Here is a 21,938-nt window from a genome sequence, read left to right as displayed (position 1 = left end):
TTGTCCAGGGGCAGTTAGTCGGGTTGCAGGGATTTTCGTGGGCGAAAGTTTACTGTAAGATCGTCTCGTTCTTACAGTAAACTTTCGCCCACGAAAATCCCTGCAACCCGACTAACAGTACCCCTGGGTCTCCGAGGATGAGCTAAAATGAGAAGTGTTAGTTAAAGTGTGCACAACAGAAGGTATAAGATAAGTTTTCATATATTCACTTTCAGTTTTTCAAAGGTTATGCTGTTACCATGGTGACCCATTACGTCGAGAAAATGACCATTGCTTGTTCACCAATGATTACGCATTTGATTGACTCTATTGTTGTCGCATTAACCCGTCAGCGTACCAGAAACAGGTGCCAGGCCATGGCAATTTTCGCACCCGCCCGCGCGGTTCGCCCATTTTATTATCCGCGGCCCAGTTGTTGAAAGCCCGATTAAGCTAATCCCGGATTAACGTGAACTTTGATGCGAGTTTAATTAATAGTTAATAAAGATTCTCCCAAAAGATTTTTGTCCGTCAGTTTTGCCTGAGAATTTTCTTAACCTTTAGCATGACAGTTCGCCTTTTAAACCATTTTAAGCGAGCGAGATGAAAACCTCGATTAACTTTTAATCGTGGATTCGCGTTAATCGGCTTTCGAACAACCGGGCGCCGATAGCTGCAACGTCGGGATAATAGAATGGGCGAACCGCGCGGGCGGGCGCGAAAATTGACTCTCGCGAGTTGACTTCCCTCCGCGTGCCTCGTCGCCTCGTGGGAGGAAATTTTCGCTCGCGCTCGTGTCATTCGCTACCTTCACTATACCGGATTTTAAGGTTGGAGGTTGAAGGCCACCTCCTTCATTGTATCGTTTTTTGTAGTCTTCCATCCATGCTGTCATAGCGACAATCATAGTTGTTTAATTTTACAAGAGCTGTGCTGACATTTGGCTGTGTGTATCACCTGTGAGTCGAGTGTGACTTAAACTAATAATCAAAATCGGCGGGTTGATGACTCAGGGCTGGGTACACTACAAAAATAATTACGGCTATCCTGCAATGTGAAAATAGTTTATTCAGATATCTAAACAGAATTACGACTCTGCCAAGAGCGGAACCTCCTGTGCGAACTCTGGAAAGCCGGTTTATTAACGTCCTAGAAGAAACACCACTAAACCGTTGCCAACAACTACCTGCATCTTACAAACGATTTATTGATAGCACCAACATGTTTACAGTTTACCAGCTGTTGGATACAGATCTACAAAGTTCTTCGAGGTATTCAAGCAAGAACAATCTAACCTATCAGTATATTATAATATTTATGATCAATCTTTAAACAGTATCCGCACTAGCTCTTGGTGTGTACTTGGGGTGTTATCGCTGAGAGATAACGCAGTCCATTCATCTGAAACTAAAATAAAGAAATTGTATTTGAAGGGCTCGCTGCATGACCGACCTATCCATGTAGTGCATTTCAGATCACTTTCGCTGTTTTTAGCTCAGATCCGCCAGGGTAGAGAGTTTTTGGATGTGGCCTTGAATTGATTAGGAAACGTTGCTCCAATGTATTTTAAATATCCACTGCTTTGGCTTTCGTCTCCAATCAAATAAAACCTATGATTACAGGCAAAATTTCCGTTTTTATCACAAAACGAAGCGCAAAGCAGCGGATAGAACATTGTAGCAACGTTTCCTGAAGGAATTCAAGGTCACGTGTTCACTCTTTACAAAAGAACAGGTCAAATTGTCCAAAAAAAGATTTATCAAGGAAAACTTGAGAGAACAGTGGAACCCTGCTAATACGACCACCTTCGAGTTGTGAAAATGTGGTCGTGTTAACGGGATAGTCGAGCTAACGAGGTTGTAAAACTAAGCAAATGCTGGAATTTCAATTTGTTCGGGGCACAATAAAGTGATTTTAATAACGAGGTGGTTGACCATCAATGAGGTGGTCGAAAGGTGAGGATCCGCTGTATATTTTTGCTAAACGAGAATACTACATTTCGGTATACAGCTATTTCAATTAACGTTGTCGGATCAAAATAAAGCTAAAAGACACGACTGCAATGTTTTGTGGGATTATTTTTTATGAATAATGTCATCAAAATCATCCCTACACGTGCAGGTCATTGTACTGCTAATTACAACCTATTGTTTTCTCCAGGCATGACCGATTTTGATGAATTTACTCATAAAAATCCCACGTAAACTTTCGGTCTTGTCTTTTAGCTTCACGCTTTGAACCGACAACGATAATTGAAATAGCTGTATATTCCATGGGAGAATGCCATGTTTGCACCGGTATATAATATATTTTATTCCACACTATACACACCTTTACAGGGCTATTAACACACCTATATCAATAGGAGAATATTTCACCGTGAATATGTTCAGTAATTAACTTTCATTTCTTCTAAATATTTATTTTTGTGAATTTGAAAAAAATCCCTTTTATGGGGCAATGAATACATACAGACCAGGGAGTAGTAATACTGACCTAAAGTACTTGTTCTCTTAACTTGTTGTATCAATGTTTTGCTGGTAAATTCCTCACTGATGGTCTTCAGCTGTGACACCAGGACACCTATATGCTGAGAATGGTGACAAAACAACTCTGGTTAGAAATTGGCTGTATAATTATTTTTACAATAACAGTGAAAACTCCTGCACAGTGATTGGCTGGTAAATGTTGTCTATAAGAGTACAGACAATAAAATGATGTTAGATGTAACACGTGCACTTTCTCAACAAAAGCCAATTCCGCTTGTACTTTTTCCATGTTACTGTTAAAAAAAAAAAAAACAGATGGACGGCAGTTTTCTATGAATGACAGTAGTTATATAGTTGAGGTAATAGGCGCGAAAATAATTTTGCGCAAAAATTAAATCCACTCCACGGAACCAAAATATGGCTTCAATTAATGCCGGTGGAGCGAAAAATAATGCATTGCCAAGGCAACAAATTTTTTCATAAAATTTTATTAATCTTGAATAAAAATTGCGCAAATAATTTTTCCATGAAATTTCATCAATCTTGAATGAAAATGGCGTGAATGATTTTTCAAGCTTTAATCTTGGCTTCTGATATTTGTTTTAATCGCGGCAAAGCTTAAAAGTTTGTAAATGATGATTTTTTAGCTATTTTTAAATTCGTTTGATCTTGTGAAATAATTTTTAGGTAATTCTATTTTTTATTACATTTTTAATTTGCAGGGCCCCACTGAAAACCGCCAAGGCGAGTGGGCTCCCTGGATAAATATTATTATTATTATTATTATTATTATTATTATTATTATTATTATAATATACATATATTATTATTTAGACAATGTTAAGATTAGTAAAAAACGATTGATTTGTATATGATTTCTGAAAGATAAGTTAGGATAAGTTAATAAGTAAATAGTATAATGGATTTATGGTTTATGACTATGCAGCAAAAGCAGATCTTACAGTCAACCCAGGTCACGCGTGAACAGTATTTCCAAGAATGAAATGACATTCGAATTTCTCTTTGTAATGTCCGACGTGTGAATGGAATGTTGGACATTTCTCTGGAAATCGTTCCGAAAAAGACACATTAACTGAAAAGAAGATTCAAAATACTTGGGAAATAAATGTTATTCTTGAAATATTCAATTTTGCAATGTAAAGAAAAATTTATAGCTTTATACCGTCAATAAGCTAGGGAAAATTATACGGGGACTCTGAAATCTCGTTGGCAATTTTCAAAACTGACATTTAAATTTCAAAACTCCGTTCAAATTTCAAAAATATCGTTCACGCGTGACCTGGGTTGACTCTAACAAGGGCTATTGAAATCCATAAAGAAAATTGGGGGTAAGCACGCATTTTTAGAGATAATTAAGCAACAATTGTTCTAAGAAAACAGTAAAATACAAAGCAATGTATGGTGCTTTTTTTTTTCCAAATTGAAGCTTTATCTCTGAATAACGCATGGTTACCCCTAATTTTCTTTTTGGATACCAAGAGCGCTTGCTAAGTCCTGCTTTCTCTGCATAGTTTTAAACCGCGCAAAAATATTCCAGTGTATTAGTAGGCACCACCTATAGGACACTCGAGTATCTCAAGATGCGCAGAACGTATGCGCAGTAACAAAAGTAGGCACCGTCTTTAAGCTAAGACATGATCAATTCTTGACAGAGTTCATTAACCAGGAAGTGCCTGTGTAATTAGCTGCGCCACCCAGACGGAACACACCCAAATAAACAAACGTTCTACCATCCTATACACCCAGAGTTGAAAGTTTTTTTTTCTTATTTATGATTAGAAAGTTAACAAACAACAACTTTTTTTAATGTTTATGAAATATCTTTCTTCAACCGATGACTAACCTTGTGTTGAGCATGGTGTTGTTTGATCGCATCATGGGCTCTTTTCAAGTTGGCAACTCTTGTCTGAGTTTCTTTATATCTGTGAAGAAAGTAACACGACTGATTAAGAAGTTACTCTCACTGCAGGTTAAAGACATTCATATGGAAGCTTGCAAGGAGGAGCACCTGAAAAAATGACTGGACTAATGACCACTTTGTCTGACTTAAACCCCTCTTCTCTGCTGGGCTGAGGGGACGTTACCCTAGGGGTTGGCACAGGGTAGATCATGGGGATGGGGGAATATAATTTGGCATTAGAAAAGCAGGGAGGAAAACTAAGGACTGTAGAGAGTCCATCTCTCAGCTCAGGGGCCCCTTACTTTTCCTTGATACATGTACTTTTTTTTGTCACTGTCACTCTTCTGATAATGAGAAATAAAAATGTCTCATTTTTAATAAATTACCTTTCAAGAAGTTGTTCAACTGACGCAGATGTGGCCTTCACCGTTTCACATTTTTCTTGTCTTGCATCTTGTAAACTGGTAAGCACCTTTCTCTGTGCTTGTCGGTTAAGACTTCGCAGTATTTCATCTTCTGTTTTATGATTAACTGAAACAAAAGTTATGCAGATAAACATTTACAGTCAATCTATGTCATGCATGACCAATATATTTGAAATTTGAACAGAGTTTTGAAAATTACATGTCAGTTTTGAACATTGCCAACAAGATTTCGGAATTCCCATAGAAAATTCTCTGGCTAGTGTATTGATGGTATAAAGCTATGAATTTTTTGTTACATTACAGCAATAAGTATTTCAAGTTAGAATAAAACTTGTTTCCTAAGTATTTTGAATCTTTTCCATCTTTTTCTTTTTCAAGTGCAAGACATTATGAAGAGAAATTCAGATGTTCATTTCATTCTGAAAAACTGGTCACGCGTGATGTGGATTGACTGCAACAGGAAGACATTCTGAGGGTTGAACAAAACCAGCGTCAGTCACATTTCTATCCTCCAAAACTGCAGAGCAAATTCAGCTAAAGTGTTTTTGAGCATCATGAAAAAATTTAAGCTTTAACTTTGCAATCAGAGTTGATTCATGAAAAATAATAGGGGTTCATATAGTATGTCCTTTGAAAAATCTGGAGTCTTGTAAAATATAGGCAAATTCTTGAAATCTTGCATGCATGTTGGAAACTGGTTAATTAAACTCTCATTACTTGCCTTGCTAGCTATATTTACAGTAAGTGTATTGGGATGTAGTTCACACAGTCTTGGTCAAATGGCATCTTAGCAAGTCTTGGATTTACGCTTATCATTTTACACAATCATATGTATAACTTTCACGTGTATAATCTCTGACTTATATTTTATTTATTTAGTTCATGAATTTATTTTCTTTTGTGTCCCCAATTAGTAGAAGGATATTTTTTTCCTTCGGCTAGTCTTGTATTTTGACACATAAATAAAGTTATCATTCATTCATTCATTCACCCCTAAAATTATACCTGCGATAATGATTGCTTATGATACCCCAACTTAACATCAAATTGTCCAGACAATTGTTGTGTTTGATGAAGACAAAAATTAACACACTTCTCATACAGATTGTGATTGAGTTTGTAGGGGACAATCAATGAATGAATGGATCTTGGGACATGTATCTGGCATCCCCTGCAGATTTCGCAGGGGCAGATGACATCATCACAAACTTGGCAAAGTTTTATATGATTGTGTATTAGAGCAGTTTTCAATTGAGTTTTTTACAATAACTGTCCAAATTCCCGCGCGCTGATTGGCTCGTAGCTATTGTCTATAAGAGTGCAGACAATAAAAATGACGTCAGATGTAACACGCGCGCTTTCTCAACGAAAAAAATAGCCAATTCCGCTCGTCCTTTTTCCATTTTATTGTAAAAAACAAATTGATGGCAGTTTTCTATGGTCTATACTCTTACAGACCATAAAATGACGCCATAAAATGTCCAAAACTTGGCAGTGAAACCACTCGCCTGCGGCTCGTGGTTCCACTTGAGTTTTGAACATTTTTGACGTCATTTATGGTCTATAAGAGTATAGACCATAGAAAACTGCCGTCGATTTGTTAAATGTTTGATTTGATTTTTGTTTTATTAATAAATTGCTCTGTGATTGGTCAGTAAAACTTGTGCTACTTCCTCGACCAATCAGAAACAAAACCAAAACCAGCCATGCTTTGCTCGCACACATTTTCCAGCACTTGGTGTCAGTTACAAGTAGCTGCTTTGAGTTCTGGTTGGTTCATTGTGCTGTTTACATCTGCTAACTGATTTGTACTGAAGAGTAATTTATTATAATTATGAAGAGTAAATATAACTTTTTGTTTTGGTTTTACAACTCTGAATTAAAAAAATGTTCTTACATTCATATGTCAACCAGTTTCATACCATCAAGTTTATAACTAAAATGAAGTCAATAATTAAATTTTTTTTTTAACTAACAACTCTTGTGGACTGTATGATATATTTGAATTTGAAAATGGTGACTTGAAGTCACTTTCTCTCACAAAAATACATGCAAAGGTAAATTAGTACATACATGAGTACCAGATAGCTTACAATATATTTCACAGCTGAGTCTTACATGTGCACCCATCTGCTGAAGCCCTTACCTTTTCTTAGTGTATTGTGGATAACTTCAAAAGGAATGTGTTTTCGATCATTTGCTGAAAGACAGAAAAAAAATCTTTACTGACAAACATGAAAATTATCTGCACACTTACAGTAGATATTTGCCTGAGAAGTTAAAGGTCAGTTTCCTGTCCTAAGTGTCAATCTTTAGGGAATCTGTGATCTAAAATTGAATGTACGATGCCCAAAGACAAACTAATATCTATCACTATACATATATCTAATAGAGGTTTTAAATAAAATTAATTAAGTCATGTATTTCTAGTTATTATTATGTTTAAGTTATATATCCCTCAAATATTTACAATATGTAGGAGATGCCATAATTTATGCAAGGACTTACAGCAAGACAAGCCAGGCTGTGGACCCGCGGCGCTCACTACAGTGTACACCTGGAAAGTGAGAGGCTGTGTATTGCGCTTCACTTTCCTTTGATGTGCGGTACATGCAGGACGTCCGGCCCAGACCACATCAACCCCATGATGATCCTGATTTCATTGTGTGACCTTTTGATTTTTAGTGCTTTAGTTTCTGGTAAGTCAGACTGCTTTATTGGCAAGTTAGTACAACTGTATGTTGATGTTGTTATCTGTTATACAACATGTAACTATGTTGTAGGTTGAAATGAATCCCAGGTTAATATGATTTCAACCTAGGTTGATTTGTATTTTCCTTGTTTCAGATGTAAATTACCCAACCTTAACAAAAGAAAATACAAATCAATCTAGGTTGAAATCATTTTAACCTGGATTCATTTTAACCTACAACAACTACACCAAAATAAATACTCTAGCCTCCCCTCTCAAGTTTTCCAAAAATGCCTTTCACTACATTTGAAGTAACTCAGGGTTTGACACTTATGGATATCTCATTAGACAATATCACTGGAACGTCCAATAACCCTTTGAATGCCAAATGCAGTGTAACCCTAGCAACCAGCACTAACCTTTCGGCCAGCGGATTGCTCTTTCCCAAATTCCGTTGAAAGTTAACGTCTGGTGGTATGCAATGTCCTACCCTACTGTTTAGTTGATGAAAGCATATATTGCTTCACATTTTGGCCAAAATAGTGATGGTAAAATTAATATAAAAGAAAGATAATCTAAATAATTGATATTAACACAAACTGAACTGTCAAATAAAGGTTCTTCTCTTGATAAATGATTGCATACCTCTGATTTTAGCGAGTGCTGGGCAGTCCTCTTCCAGCAGGAATGGAGTCTTAAGTAGCTTGATCTGTTGCTGGAGAAAGTTGCGGTCGGTTAGACTTTCACCAGCACTCCCCAAAATTAACGAATCCCTTTCCTTTGACATGTTTAAGCTCCCATCAGACTCAGAGGCTGACAATTGTTTTCGGTAATCTAGCTTTTTCTTTCTTGTTTGTGTAGTGTTGACCTCAGAAACAGACTCCTCCTGGTCATATTTTTGTTTTGCAAATTCATCTTGTACTGGACTCTTCCTGGTGGTGCACGGTGATTTCCTTTTCTTAGCCCCTCTGCCTGTGGTTTTGTCTTTTTCTGTTTTGTCACTCACTCTTGATCTTTTCCTCTGCACTCTTTTAGTCTCTGGTGAATCCACTGTTAGATTATTGGTACTTGCATTTTCCTGATGATATTATGGTTAAATTAATAATGATAGTTCAACTTGGAGGAGACAGTTGCAGAATTGCAAATAATTTCAAACTTCTCTACATAAATTATGTAGGTTTAAAAAGTGGGGAGTCAATGCGACTCAAGGTTTTTAGTAAAAGCCCAGTGGTATGCACCTCAATTCTATTGCTCCAAAGTACACCTTCTTCTTTAAATATAAGTTATTGGCTTCAGCAAAGAAAGAATGCACTCCTAATACAGATTGGAGTCGAGATAGGCCTTATCACGGTTTTGGATGCCATTTTGACGAGTAGGCAAACAGGCTTGAAATAACAGTGTTTGTATGGAAATCCGACCTCAAATAATTTTCATAAAACATCGCTTCTGAAAAATTCATGAATTGGAAACTTTTGGCATTACGAAAAGGATTTTAAGAAAAAAATTGGAGGGATGTAGCTGTGCCAGAAAACGTCCAGTTGTGTTTTAAACTTTCCATACATTTCCCTGTATTTTTTCCTGCGAACTATTTTTAGTCGCAGTTCACGGCTGGTTCGCTATACAGACAAATGTATGGAAAATTCAAAACACGACTGGACGCTTTCTGGCACAGCTACATCCCTCCAATTTTTTTTCTTGAAATTCTTTTCCTAGTGGCAAAAGTTTCCAATTCATGAATTTTTCAGAAGCGATGTTTTATGAAAATTATTCGACTTTGGATTTCCATACAAACACCGTTATTTCAAGCCTGTTTGCCTACTCCTCAAAATGGCGTCGAAAACCGCGACAAAAAGGCCCATTGTATGGGACAATGCTGATTGAATGAATGGATATTAGGACGCCTATCTGGCATCCCCCACAGATTTTGCAGGTGTGGATGATATCATGTATCACCAACTTGGCAAAGGAGAGAGAGCCTGGTGACAACGAATGCACTCCCTTAACAGTGCCCATCCCCCCCCCCCAGGCCGACCCCTGAGAATTAGGATTTTTTGAAAATAAACTGGCAAATGCCCCACCGCCGGGACAAAATAGTTGTTCAAATGCCCTGTGGTGGTGGCTCAAACATGTCAAAAATGTTTTATTTTCTTCGTTTCTCGTCTTACTTTCAGTAAAATCTAAGCTAATTCACGTTTAAATTAAGTCCTAGCTGGGTCTTGTTTCCCTTATTTAGTGCAAAAATAGGTCATTCTACAGCTCTAGCATCCCATTTTATGTCCTATCTAGACGTATTCAATAAGAAACTTACTGTATTTGCTGATGAATTTGTCATTAAGGAAGCGACAATGCTGTAGGGTGAAAAAAGTGAGATGGTCAAATGCCCTGGGGTAATTGGGTGGAAGGCTAATGCCTGACCCCCGGGATGGACAGTGTGGGAAAATGCCCCACTATTGCCCAGGGGGGGGGGGGGGGTGGGATGGGCACGGCTGGAAACTGGAATTTACTGATGCATAAGACTCTCAAACCTTCCAGTGACCAAATACAACTACAGTCACTGTTTGTTTGTTACAATCATGTACATGATCAAAATTTTAAATCACAAAAATAATACGAGATTTTCCTTTCCTTGTGACTGGCTACTTGTACACTGTACTTTCATTGTGGTAGCAGCTTCTGGAAGTGAACATCCCTGAGCCTACCCCTGCCAGACAGGTACGGTTCCCCTGGACGTTCATTTTGTTTTTCATCCTGTTATATTTTATAAACAAGGACTGTATTACAGCATTATGCAAGTTTTACACTCGCTTTATAACTAGACTTTCAAGATAACAGCATCTAGTTATACATTGCTATATTTAATTCTTAATTGAACGTATAAAAACTTTAGCTTACAGTTTCCAAAGCGCCATGGCCACTTTCCCTGCCGCCACTGACGAGATGGCTGGAGTTTTTTCGACCTCTTCGCCGCGATCCAGTGAAATATTTCATTTTGTCAAAGGAAGAAGATAATCTGCACGTCCTAAGTTCGAGATTATTTCGCTATTGTGCTTTTTAAAGTTAGTACAGACCAGTACAAAGGTCTTGTTTACATCTGTCTCATAAATCAACTTTCTTTCTTTCTTTCTTTTTACCGCCACAACTTACACGCATGAGCAGTGCGTTCCAGGATTTACTCTATTGTGTAATCATCACAAGGTGTCTCGGTCGCAAACGACACTGGTGCTTTCATTTTCCATGTGGAGCACTTAGCATTATTGATTTAATACTACAAAATTAGCGACGTACTCCAATTTTCATTTGACTTCACGGCTGGAGAGCATCTGGGATGGAGCTGTATTCTCTAGAACAATGGCGATTGCAACCTTATGTTTACGGTAAAGCTGGACAGCTTTTTAAATGATTGCAAGCAAGCCATACGTTAATTTGAACATCAATGGCCGGTGATGGTAAAACACGAAAACATAACAGCATATTTTTCTGTAAGGCTTCTTCTTAGCCGTGCCCCTTATCTTGGGAAAATTTTGAGCATATTGTCCATCGTTGGTCGCGAAAGTTCAACCCCGATCCATAATGCATATGACAGCATTAATGACAGTTTGATAAGCTTGAATTTGAATAAGACTTATTTTGTTTTTGTAGCCAGAATTATAAACACGTCACTTAATTTAAGTTAATTTAGAAACAGTCGTTAAACAGATGGTTCGCCCCATCTGTGCTCAGGGATAAAAAGTCTTAGTTTGTCAGTTTATTGAAAAAATTGTTAATACAGTGTTTCTTATCTTGTTATAATTGTACGTACATGTAAGTATATAAAATAAGGGTACAAAGAAATACCTACACTGTAAACAGTGAGCGTAAGAGATCTTACGTTTACTACCGCAATTTAATTCTTGGATTCCTTTTTACAGTCTGTTTAAAGTCGTTTGGTAATCTGCATTTTGATTAAGCCTTAATGCGATATGAGACCATTCAAATGAAAGCGTAATAGCTCTAAGCTGTGTTTTCCTGGAGTATTATAATGTTGGTATTTTATATTTTAAAAAAACTTTGTGGTTAAATTTTCTGTTGGTTTCTCTTTGAAGCGTGCACCAGATCGTTTAAAATGTTCTTTTTTTTTTAATCCCTTTTTTACAGCAAATAAACAAAGTTTTGAATGGTTCTAAACAGAAAAATGGAGACGGATGCCAAACAATTGTGCTGCAAGAGCTTCACAATAAATCCTCAAGAATCAAACACAAGGAAACATATACAACACTAGTCAGGAAAAAAAATTGTTTTTAAAACAGCATTGAAGGCCTACAATGTCTAGTGCAGCAGTGCTGTTACAAGAAATTGAAAGGTTGAAGCAAAATGGCCATTCATCAAGCAATCTGGTGAGTATTCTACACTTAATTGTGCATTGCATTGTAATGAGAAAATAAGGACATGTATCTGACATGCTGTTATATTTGCCCTAATGTGGACAATTTAGGCCTGAAAAAACTTATAATTTGGAACAGACTTCAATATTGTTCAAAGGGCTTTATGGAAAAAGATCCTAAGTGCTGATTTGGCTTTAAAATCAAACTTTGTCCAAAATTATTATCTTTTACCATAATTATTTGCATCCATGGTGATGTAACCATGCAGACATGTTATTGTATACACACTCTGTAACTTGATCTAAACACATCATAATTTGACAAGCAGCTTTCGTATTATTTTAAGCATTGGTTTCAAGCTAGCAGAATTAGAAGTGGAGTTGGATGGATTTGGAAGCAAAATGACCCTTCCATTCTCACTGGTAAAAGTAAAAATTGAGACGTCACATAACACATAGGTGGAATTGGAATCAGAAAAATCTGAAGGTCTCCTTTTTCATCAAATTCCACTAAGAACTGACTGAGTAATATAATCATTTATTTCTGTTAAGACAGATCAAGTCAATTGGGGTGGGAGGGGGGGGGGGGTGGGGCTTTTTTATAGAAGTTACTTACAGATTTATGGCATTTGCAAGTGAACTGACTGCCACTTTGTTCCTGCACACTTGCTACATTCTGTTGATAGAGACTGTTCACATTACGAATGACCGGTTTCCTTTCTCATTCATTTTTTAAAAAGCATACATTGTACCTGTCTGCCCAAAAAGACATCCTTTGCGTCAATCACTTGTGCCATTGAAGCAACAACAATAAAAGCGCTTCAATTGTGCCAACACATTACTTGTATCGGCTTGAACAGCGAGCGGCTAATCCGATGCTTCGCTGACTTCATTGTTCAGCAAAAAAAAAGGTTTCTTTTGTTTCTCGTTCGACAAAAGATCTCCAAAAGATGCTGCTAGTAAAACTGAGTTTTTTTGTATATGTTGCAAACCAACGGAAAAAAAAATACAGGGCAATGTTTGTTGACTAAAACGAAGCCCACATGCAAAAATTGAGACAAATCCGAAAAAAAAAACAGCCTAACATTCGACATAAGGTGGTTATGCATCCAGCCCTTCAATTATTGTCCCATCCACCCATTACCACCGATTTCATTGATACGCGACCCTCGAATAAAAACTTCGGCGAGCATTTGGCGATTCGCTTCCGTCAATCATACGCTCCTTATATGGTGTTACAGGAATGCCGCTGTTAATTTCAAAAAATATGGCGGCCACTGTGTAGTCTGTTCGTTCGACATGTTTGCTTCCTATTCTTCAAGGTTACGTTGGCGACTGGTGTTTTTGCTCGTGCAGGGGTTGAGCGCGATCGCTATAGCAAGACTTCTGAAAGTGGGGTTGACATTTGTAAAGAAACTTCGGAAAAAATACAGAAATACTTCCACGGTTCACTGACGGTTGATTACCCAGCCCGGACGGGAAAAGCAAGAGAAATGGACGGTAGGTGAAAAAAGAATCGCATAAATCGGCATAAATTAATAAACGAGCGTGCAGTAGATGACATTGATCGCCTCTTATCATTTACAGCACATGACGTATATTGTTTATGAGGAGAGTAGTTGAGCAATATCCAGGAGTGTACGAAGATGAAATACAGGGATGGCTCAGTTCAGTCGCAAGAGGAATTACAGTCAGTGTGGCTTCCATCAATCGATGCTCAACCCCTGCACAAGCAAATACACCACTCGCCATCGTAAACTTGAAGAATAAGAAGCAACCGTGTCGACCGAACAGGCTACACAGTGGCCGCCATATTTTTTGAAAATAACAGCGGCATTCCTGTAACACCATATAAGGAGCGAATGATTGACGGAAGCGAATCACCAAATGTTCGCGGAAGTTTTTATTCGAGGATCGTGTATCAATGAAATCGGTGGTAACTGTTATTTGTAGTATTTTTGACAACTTTTTTGCATAATTTTCAACTTTTTTAGATGGTAGAAGTGAGTGGAAACCACAGCATTCTTTGCAATGAAAAGCTGTTTGTCCCACACATTGACAAGAACAAGCCTGTCACATGGATTTTTACAGTTAGATCAAGCGTAAGTTACTGCAGTTCCTGAGTGTCCAAATTACCTACAACTATGTACTGCAAAAATTGGCTGTGCATATTAATTACCATAAAGGGCTCAAAATGTTAGTAATGTTATTTAATGAGAATGATGTATTTAATCAGTAAATGACACAGGCATACTGGGAAAAAATCTGAGTGCTCCTATCAGGAGTCAAACCTAAGACCTTCCAATTACTAGTCCACGAGTCTCCTGTGGCTCAGTCTTAGTTTCGACTCCTGATGGCAGGAGCACTCGGATTTTTTTCCCGAGTATGCCTATGTCATTTACTGATTAAATACATCATTCTCATTTATTCACCAGGTTTACATATTCCATCACATTATTTCCAATGTTATTTAATTAGAAAAAAACCCCTAAGTTTCTAATCAATGATATTCTCAGGATAAAACTCTAATATAAAATCAATGATTAGGATCACTCTTGTCTATTTTGGCCTGAATAGCCATAAAATATTGCCTTGAGAAGTTTGATGGTTCTATATTTAAGTTCAACAGCTGCAAAATTATGGTCCCACTGTCATTAAATAAGATGTAAAATAGTTTAATATTTCTTTTACACCTCAAATATAACAGTCCATCTGTTGTTAGCTGGCCATATACATGTAGGAAAGATGGTTTTTGTGTCACAGTGTTTTTCCCAAGCATAATGAATTTAAGATGGTAAACCTGCCGTTAACAAGTCCATTTTGAAAAGCAATTTGTTACTTTCAAGATTACCAGCTCAGCCTAAAACAGCTTGAAGATTAAGTTAGCTAATAACAAAAACTTGATGCAACACGTTCAAGTCAACAACAATTTGACATGTGACTATAAATCATCTTGGAATTGCGTTGTTCAATGGATAATAATGGATGTTAAGTTTATCAAGTCAATAGAGTTGATAACTAAAGGTAAATTGACCACCATAAAGAGATTCCAGTGCTGAGTTGTTTGAAGCATTAGCCTTTCTTCAGCAGGAAGCTTTGCATTCGCTCTGACAAAGGGCTTACGCTGGAAACGTCTACCCTCGTCAATCTCTTTATGGCGTCCAATTTACCTCTAGTTATTAACTCTGTTGGTAAACCAAACATTTCTTTCCACTCCAATCCCCACCGATGCACACAGCACTGCAGTTAATTATTCTTTAGAAACTAACCCCATTCTCCAAAAAAAAATAATTTTTAGACTTGGGCATTTTATGGCTAAATTCCCTACAAACTAAGGTTGTTTTTTTAATTACAAATAATTTGGGAGATTTATACATGTATTCCCATTTATTGAGCTGCTGCCTTAAATGTGCTGACATCTCAATTTTTCAGACACCTTGTTAATACAGACAGTACAGGTAGTTTAAGTTCCAGCTAAGAAGTAAATAGGATGAAAATAACTGCTTACAGACACAGGAAATTGTGGTCCCAAACGTTTTTGTCAATTAATAATATTTGCAGTTGACGGTACATATTAAAGGGCAGAATCTGGCTGCAGGGGCCTAGCAATCATCTCTTCCTTCTTCTGATATTTATGGTTTTTGTAATTGTATTTATTAGTTGCAGTTGTGTTGTCGTATACAATGTGTATGTGTGACATTTTTTTGTGGCATAATTTCCAAGGGCTATGGTGAACGTATTAAGGACGGTGCCTACTAATATCGAAATATTTTTGTGCAGTTTGTGACTATGCGGGAAAAGCAGATATAGCAAGGCTTATTGCAATCCAAAAAGAAAATTGGGGGTAACCACGCATTTTTCAGAGATAATTGAGCAGTAATATCTCTAAAAAACGCTAAAATATAAAGCAACGTATGGGATTTTTTCCTAAATTGAATCTTAATTATCTCTGAAAAATGCATGGTTACCCCCAATTTTCTTTTGAGATACCAAAAGCATTTGGTAAGTTCTGCTTTCTCCGTATAGTTTTAAACCGCGCAAAAATATTCCTGTATTAGACAGGCACCGCCCATAGGAATTCGCGAGTATCTCGCGATCTGCAGAACGTATGCGCAGTAACAATAGTAGGCACCGTCCTTAAGAGAAAGGTGTTTGATGTCCAGCTTGGTCAGCTACTTCATCTAAGTATCCATAATTCTGTTGGTGTGTTTTTCAGAGTCGTGTGAGTAAATGGTGTAAATTACGCCGTGTCTTCACACTGGATCCCTTTCTACCAGAATTCAGTATAGCACAGGTTAAAGCCAGCAACAATCCTGAGATGGTGTTACCTCAAGGAAGCCAAGAATGGGAATCAATCAATAGCTCACAGACTTCCTACCAGATCGCACTCCGGTTTCGATCTCCAGACTATGGCAGTTTTCAACAGCGACTGGTGTTTGATTTTGCAGAGCAGCCTTTCGTGTACAGACAGCTTGAAGTGGTTGTAGCTCCAGAACAGTGTTTGCTTCACACAATTCATTACCCTACAGTATGTGATGAAGATAGCGAGCTCTCGTGGCTGGCTAGATACCAAGTGATTCCTTTTAACACTGATGATGTACAAGGTATTGAAATAATGGATCCTTGGTACACTTACAGCGTATTTTAAATGAGGTGTAAGATGAGGATTGCCAAACTGTGTCAAGACAATTATTTGCATGTATTTCTGTGAAGTTGATAGCATTTGTGTGCAAACAGTAACAGCCTGAGTATACAACTATATAATATTAATTATTTAACTATAATTATTGTAAAGCAAATTTATAACTATGCAAAGCTATCTGTTAGTTTTAATACACCTACATGTATAGTGGTATGCTTTGTGCATGATACATGTACATGTATTTGTAGTTGCAGTACTTTCAGTTTTTTGGTGGAGCAGGGATGGTGCAGTGGTTAAAGCTGCCTCCCACCAATGCCTGGGTTGATTTCCAGTGTTGACGTGTATCATATAATAATTGGATTGAGTTTGTGTGTGATTCTTGTCCCTGCTCTGAGGGTTTTTTTCAAGGATTTTTTTTCAGTTTGGCTCCCTCGACAAAAAACAAGTGATTCGTATTTATTCCACTTCGACCTGGAAACAGTACATGAAAAACGCTGTTCTGTGGAAAACACTGGAATTCCCATTTATTTTGTTTTGAGTTATTTTATTTATGTGTTCACAAACGTGAATGAGCATCAACTTGGCTGTTTAAGAGCAATTCAACTTTGTTTCCAAGATGCTGATGGTTTAAACAAATCACAAACTGTGTTAAACACCACCAACACAGTATTTAGTGTTGGTAGTGTTTTACACAGTTGTGTCACAACCTTAGTTTACTGTCTCAATATTCACCCCCAAAGAATGAAAAAAAAGGTGGGGGGGGGGGGGGGGGCATTTACTCATTCAATCAACTTTGCCACTGGTGTTTTTTGGAGGGAGTTGGGGGGGGGGGGGGGTGGAAAGTACTTACAGTACATCTATTCAAGGTCAAGGTTTAGTTCAAATAAAATTATCTTAATGACTCCCTTTATTCAGAGGCATTTGGTGAATATCTCTGCGGAAGGCCTTAATTACCTCTGATTTTTAGATAAGATTGATTGTAGTAATCAATGGAATTTTCAGAGTGGTAAGGTGGTCCAAAGCAAATCCCCTCCATACGTGAGCTGGCTGTCTAATCAGTATGGCCAACACAATCAAGGTTTGAATGTGTCTTTTGTTAGGTTCCAGCAAGTCTGAATTCCCTCTTCCACCCAACATGGGAACAGCTTTGGAGTTTGGTCATTTTGATCATCTTGAAGATAGCCTTTCCCTTGAACAGTACAGGCAGCGTCTCCACATGCTTCTTCACATTGAAGAATATGAACGTCGTCGTCAAATGACCAGGTTTGTTTGTATTATGTACTGAGGCTGACTTCTGAATTGCCAATAATTAGGCCACTGCTTACATATGTAATGGCTTTTTGCAGGGTCTGAAATGAACTGTTCCATGAGGTCGCCATTTGGGATGAATTTCTACGGATTTCACCACTCCAAACTTTGGGGTGGTGGATGCTGAGACACTTGAGTTTTGAAGAATGTTTTATATATAAAAACCTTCTCCTTGAGATCAAAAGCTGGGTCAATGGTGGTGAAATCCTTTCTCGTTTGGGCTGATTTATTTCCCTTTCAAGTATATTCTGAATCCCCTGGTGACCATAAATTGGACAGTCACTCTACCCGAACTTTAGTCGGTGTATGAAGGACCTTTAAATTTGAGTACGAGTACGAGATTGAGTTAGTACGAATACAATTTTCAAATTTCAAACCCATTGTAAACGTCCCCGTTATTTACCAGCAGATAAGAAGGCCATAGAAACAGGATTGGTTTGATAAGTGATTATCTAAACCACCGAACTGGATTTGAAAGTCGCATTCTCTATGACTGTAATCTAATGGTGACGAGTGAAATTAGAAAATTATTTCACAAACGTAAGTGAAATTATTTCCTTATTTCATGAGTATACCTTTTGATTACCTTGACAAATACGCTCACAATCGTGGTCCATTCCGTCTTGTTTACACACGGTGCGCAGGCAAAAAAAACACTCGAGTACTTCATCCAACTGTTCACGACGAATCGTCTCAGGGTCTTTTTTAAGGACCTTTTCATCACACCAGTTCTCAAAAACCCTCACCCAGTTAATTGTGCTCATTCGCGTATTCAGGTTTTCTGCAGCGTCTTTTAATGCCGTAACTTCTTTCATCCGTAAGATCTTTAAATCTGGACACCATCTTGGCACTGAGATATAGGAAACGTTGCCATAACAATTTTTTCATTTCACATGTGAAATTATAAATTAACGCTGAAGTTTTGCGCCAAACTTAAGGATTAATTTTTCACCCATGATATTAGTAGTCAAATCTAAAGGTGCCTATTGATAGGTGCATCAAGTTTCCATGTTATTAAAAGGCTTTAGTTACTAACTAATGCAAGTAATGTACTTTCTTTTTTTCCTTCAGACTTACAATACACTGCACTGATCTTCTTCGCTGTCTTCAGCCGTGTGCTACCGACCCATCACAAACAACTATTGTCTTACCAGTCAACGAAGACCTGATGGATGATGCCAACTTGTTGATTAATCGTGGAGGTTATGCCTTGGTTAGAATTAAGCCACATGGTACTCATAACCTAGTCTTGTATGAAGTCGTGGTGGAGAGCTTGAGAAAGAACCGCGTTTTGCTTCGGGCGAGTAGTGAGCTCCAAAAGGTTTTGAAATCTGTAAGGCCCCTCCCAGCTTCAGTGTGTTTTAGATTTGTTGACACGTACCAGCACATGCATTGGGCATTGGAACATATCAGTCTTGACGTGGTGTTCCCAACAGTTCCAGAAGGAAGCACGGAACAGTGGTCCACCCCTTCCAGTAGTCCTCGATTGAATAAATCTCAGTGTTATGCATTGAAGCAGATGTTGCTCCCACAACCTGGACCGCCGCTCTTGATTCTGGGACCGTTTGGAACAGGAAAAACCAGAACTATTGCTGAAGCAATTAAAGAGCTTATTACCCTCCAGCTGACCAATCGCACTGCAGATTACCGAATCCTGCTCTGTACCCATTCCAACAGCGCCGCTGACCACTACATCAAAAACTACCTTCATCCCTTCCTAACATCATCGGGGATTCCTCGTGCAAGATTCAAGCCACTGCGCATTTGTTGGGAAAACCGTTTCATAAACACGGTCTCCGATGAGGTGCTGCAATACTGTCTCTTGGACCTGCACACTGGTAAATTTGCCATTCCAAGCAAGGAGGTGTTAAAGAGCCACCGTGTTGTGGTCACGACACTAGTGACAGCAGCATCACTCGCCAAGCTTGATCTTCCACCTGGGTTTTTTACACACATCTTTATTGATGAAGCTGCTCAAGCCATGGAAGTTGAAACCATCATCCCTTTGTGTTTAGCAGGACGTAACACCCAGTTGGTTTTAGCTGGAGATCATCTCCAGGTACCATGCCTTTTTTATTATTATTATCTTGGTATTTCCTGAGGGAGGGGAGGGCAGGGATACTCATTTCGAGTGTTGAAATGACCTCCTTAGAGATAGCAGAATCAGAAAGTTTAGAAAGTTTTATACATTTGAAATGAAAATAACGGAAGAAATTCTTCTTGCTCGATTGGATCAAAGTAAACTGCATGTTTTCTTCAATGTTAAACGGAGGTTGCCACACAAAAAAGCTGATGAAATGGTTGGCGGGGAAAGAGACAGAGACAACACGCTAAATAACACGTTTGTCTTTTTCGTTATCCTGTGTTCGCGAAAAAAGTTTTATTCTTTAATTGCCATTTCATCTACCTACGTATCGTAAGGACGGTGCATCATAACACAAACGTATTTTTGCTCAGTTTATGACTACAAGCTGAAGGGCTGTTGGTATCCAAAAAGAACATTGAGGGTAACCACTCATTTTTCAGAGACAATTAAGCAACAATTCTTAAAATCCCTCAAGCGCAAAACATTGTAAGGCATCTTTTTATTCCAAATCGAAGTTTAATTAGTGGTTATGCCTAATTTTATTTTTGGATTTCAGTAACCGTTGCTAACATCTGCCTTTCCCGTATAGTCATTAAATGCGCCGCAAAATATCTTTGTTCTGGTGGGCTCCATCATTAGGAAGCGCGAGTTTTCCGAACCATCCCGAGATGCACAGAAAACTGTACGCTAGCGTAGTAGGAAAAAGAGGCGCCGTCCTTAAAATTTACCATAGTTCTTTCTTTTCCCATCACGTGACACTTTCGACGAAAGTACTGATCCTAGCAGTATGCAGGACGAGTGTCCTATATGAACCTTGTGTATAATGGAACTCGCCTGCTGTCTCCCAGCAATTCATTGGTTAGAGAATCCGACCGTGTACCTAAGGTCACGGGTTCGATTCCAGTCAGGGGTGCAGATTTTTTCTTTTAACTTGTTCGCGACAAGGTGAACATTTCATCTTATATATTTTGTTTAGCGAACTTAAAATGTACCATCTTGCTTCGTTGACGTATGCTTGTGCCACATTCACACACTCCAACATGTATTTACGACAAAAGTTAAAAAGAAAAACTTCTTTTCTTTGTGAGACGGTTGATTTAGAGGAACTTTTCTTTGTGTGTGTTCGTTAGCTCAGTCCTCCCGTCATGTCGACAATTTCTCGCCAACTTGGTCTTGGTCGCAGTCTCCTGGTTCGCTTGTATGAAGCATATCCACCAATGTCCAGATGGAAAGTCTTGCTACTGCAAAACTACCGCGCTTATGACGACATTGTCGAGGTGCCGTCGCATCTCTTTTACCAAGATACGCTCATTGCCAACATGAAGCGCCCACCCGGCCTCCCATATTCTGTCATATTCTATGGCGTACATGGACAAGAAGAGATTGCAGATGAGCCGCCATCTTTCCTGAACAGAACAGAAGCTGCTGAAGTCACTGACCGTGTGGAAGAGTTGGTTAATTGCTGGCCAACCGAGGTGTGGGGAGATGCTAATCCTGGGAGAATTTGTGTGCTGGCACCTTATGCACCTCAGGTACAATAGAGCTATTCATATTAACTACCATGTTTACGGCAAACGCGGCAGACCGCGATCAATCTCTTTCTCCTTCTAAGTTCTGTAGCACGCAATGGTTCACTTTTCCAATTTGCATGATTTTACGGCAGTTTTGTGTGCGTGATCTGAGGAGAAAGTACGACTCGCAGTCTACAGATGTGCATGGTAAAAATAACTACGTTATCATGAATTACGTGCCATTTCTTCACGGACGCTTTCCATGAGGGAAATGGTTGTTCCGGTTCGAAGTCAAATTGAACGGTCTTTTTTACTGGAAATATGATATTAGTGTGCCGAAGCAAACGGCACTAAAGTAGTCTTTTTTGCGGACATTTTCCAGTAGAAAGGACCGTTCCATTTGATTTTCTACGGAAACGAACGTTTTTTTTCCCTTACAGATGGAAAGCGCTCCCCCATCTGCCCTTTGCCCGTTTTAACGCACGATGTTGTATTTTCACATTCGTCGGCAAGTACCCTTTGTTA

The 21,938-nt window shown here is 38.4% G+C and overlaps 2 protein-coding genes across 3 annotated transcripts in view; one reads left to right on the top strand and one right to left on the bottom strand.

Moving 5' to 3' along the window:
- Positions 1–1,027: 1,027 nt before the first annotated feature.
- LOC146461331 (uncharacterized) lies at positions 1,028–10,649 on the bottom strand. Its single transcript, XM_085087002.1, has 7 exons — positions 10,399–10,649; positions 8,152–8,584; positions 6,961–7,014; positions 4,776–4,920; positions 4,333–4,411; positions 2,476–2,569; positions 1,028–1,386 (listed from the first exon to the last, which is right to left on the bottom strand). The coding sequence occupies exons 1-7, from the start codon at positions 10,492–10,494 to the stop codon at positions 1,301–1,303; spliced, it is 987 nt and encodes a 328-aa protein (XP_084943128.1). The 5' UTR covers positions 10,495–10,649; the 3' UTR covers positions 1,028–1,300.
- An 80-nt stretch (positions 10,650–10,729) lies between these two features.
- LOC146461329 (3'-5' exoribonuclease HELZ2-like) overlaps positions 10,730–21,938 on the top strand; it is a 31,471-nt gene continuing 20,262 nt past the window's right edge. Inside the window, exons 1-7 of one of the 2 annotated variants that reach the window (XM_085086970.1) lie at positions 10,730–10,880; positions 11,641–11,879; positions 13,861–13,968; positions 16,083–16,470; positions 17,609–17,771; positions 18,888–19,875; positions 21,033–21,434. In XM_085086970.1, the coding sequence (XP_084943096.1) occupies positions 11,808–11,879; positions 13,861–13,968; positions 16,083–16,470; positions 17,609–17,771; positions 18,888–19,875; positions 21,033–21,434 (2,121 nt within the window). In that variant the 5' untranslated portion in view covers positions 10,730–10,880; positions 11,641–11,807. Of the gene's footprint in view, positions 10,986–11,640; positions 11,880–13,860; positions 13,969–16,082; positions 16,471–17,608; positions 17,772–18,887; positions 19,876–21,032; positions 21,435–21,938 lie in introns of both variants that reach the window. The other variant, XM_085086971.1, reaches the window with a different exon arrangement.

The sequence above is a fragment of the Pavona decussata genome, unplaced genomic scaffold, assembly GCF_977016875.1.
Source record: "Pavona decussata unplaced genomic scaffold, jaPavDecu1.1 SCAFFOLD_199, whole genome shotgun sequence".
In the NCBI taxonomy this organism is placed as follows: Eukaryota; Metazoa; Cnidaria; class Anthozoa; order Scleractinia; family Agariciidae; genus Pavona; species Pavona decussata.
The sequence above is the reverse complement of the archived record's forward strand: the minus strand, read 5'-3'. Positions and strand labels throughout refer to the sequence as shown.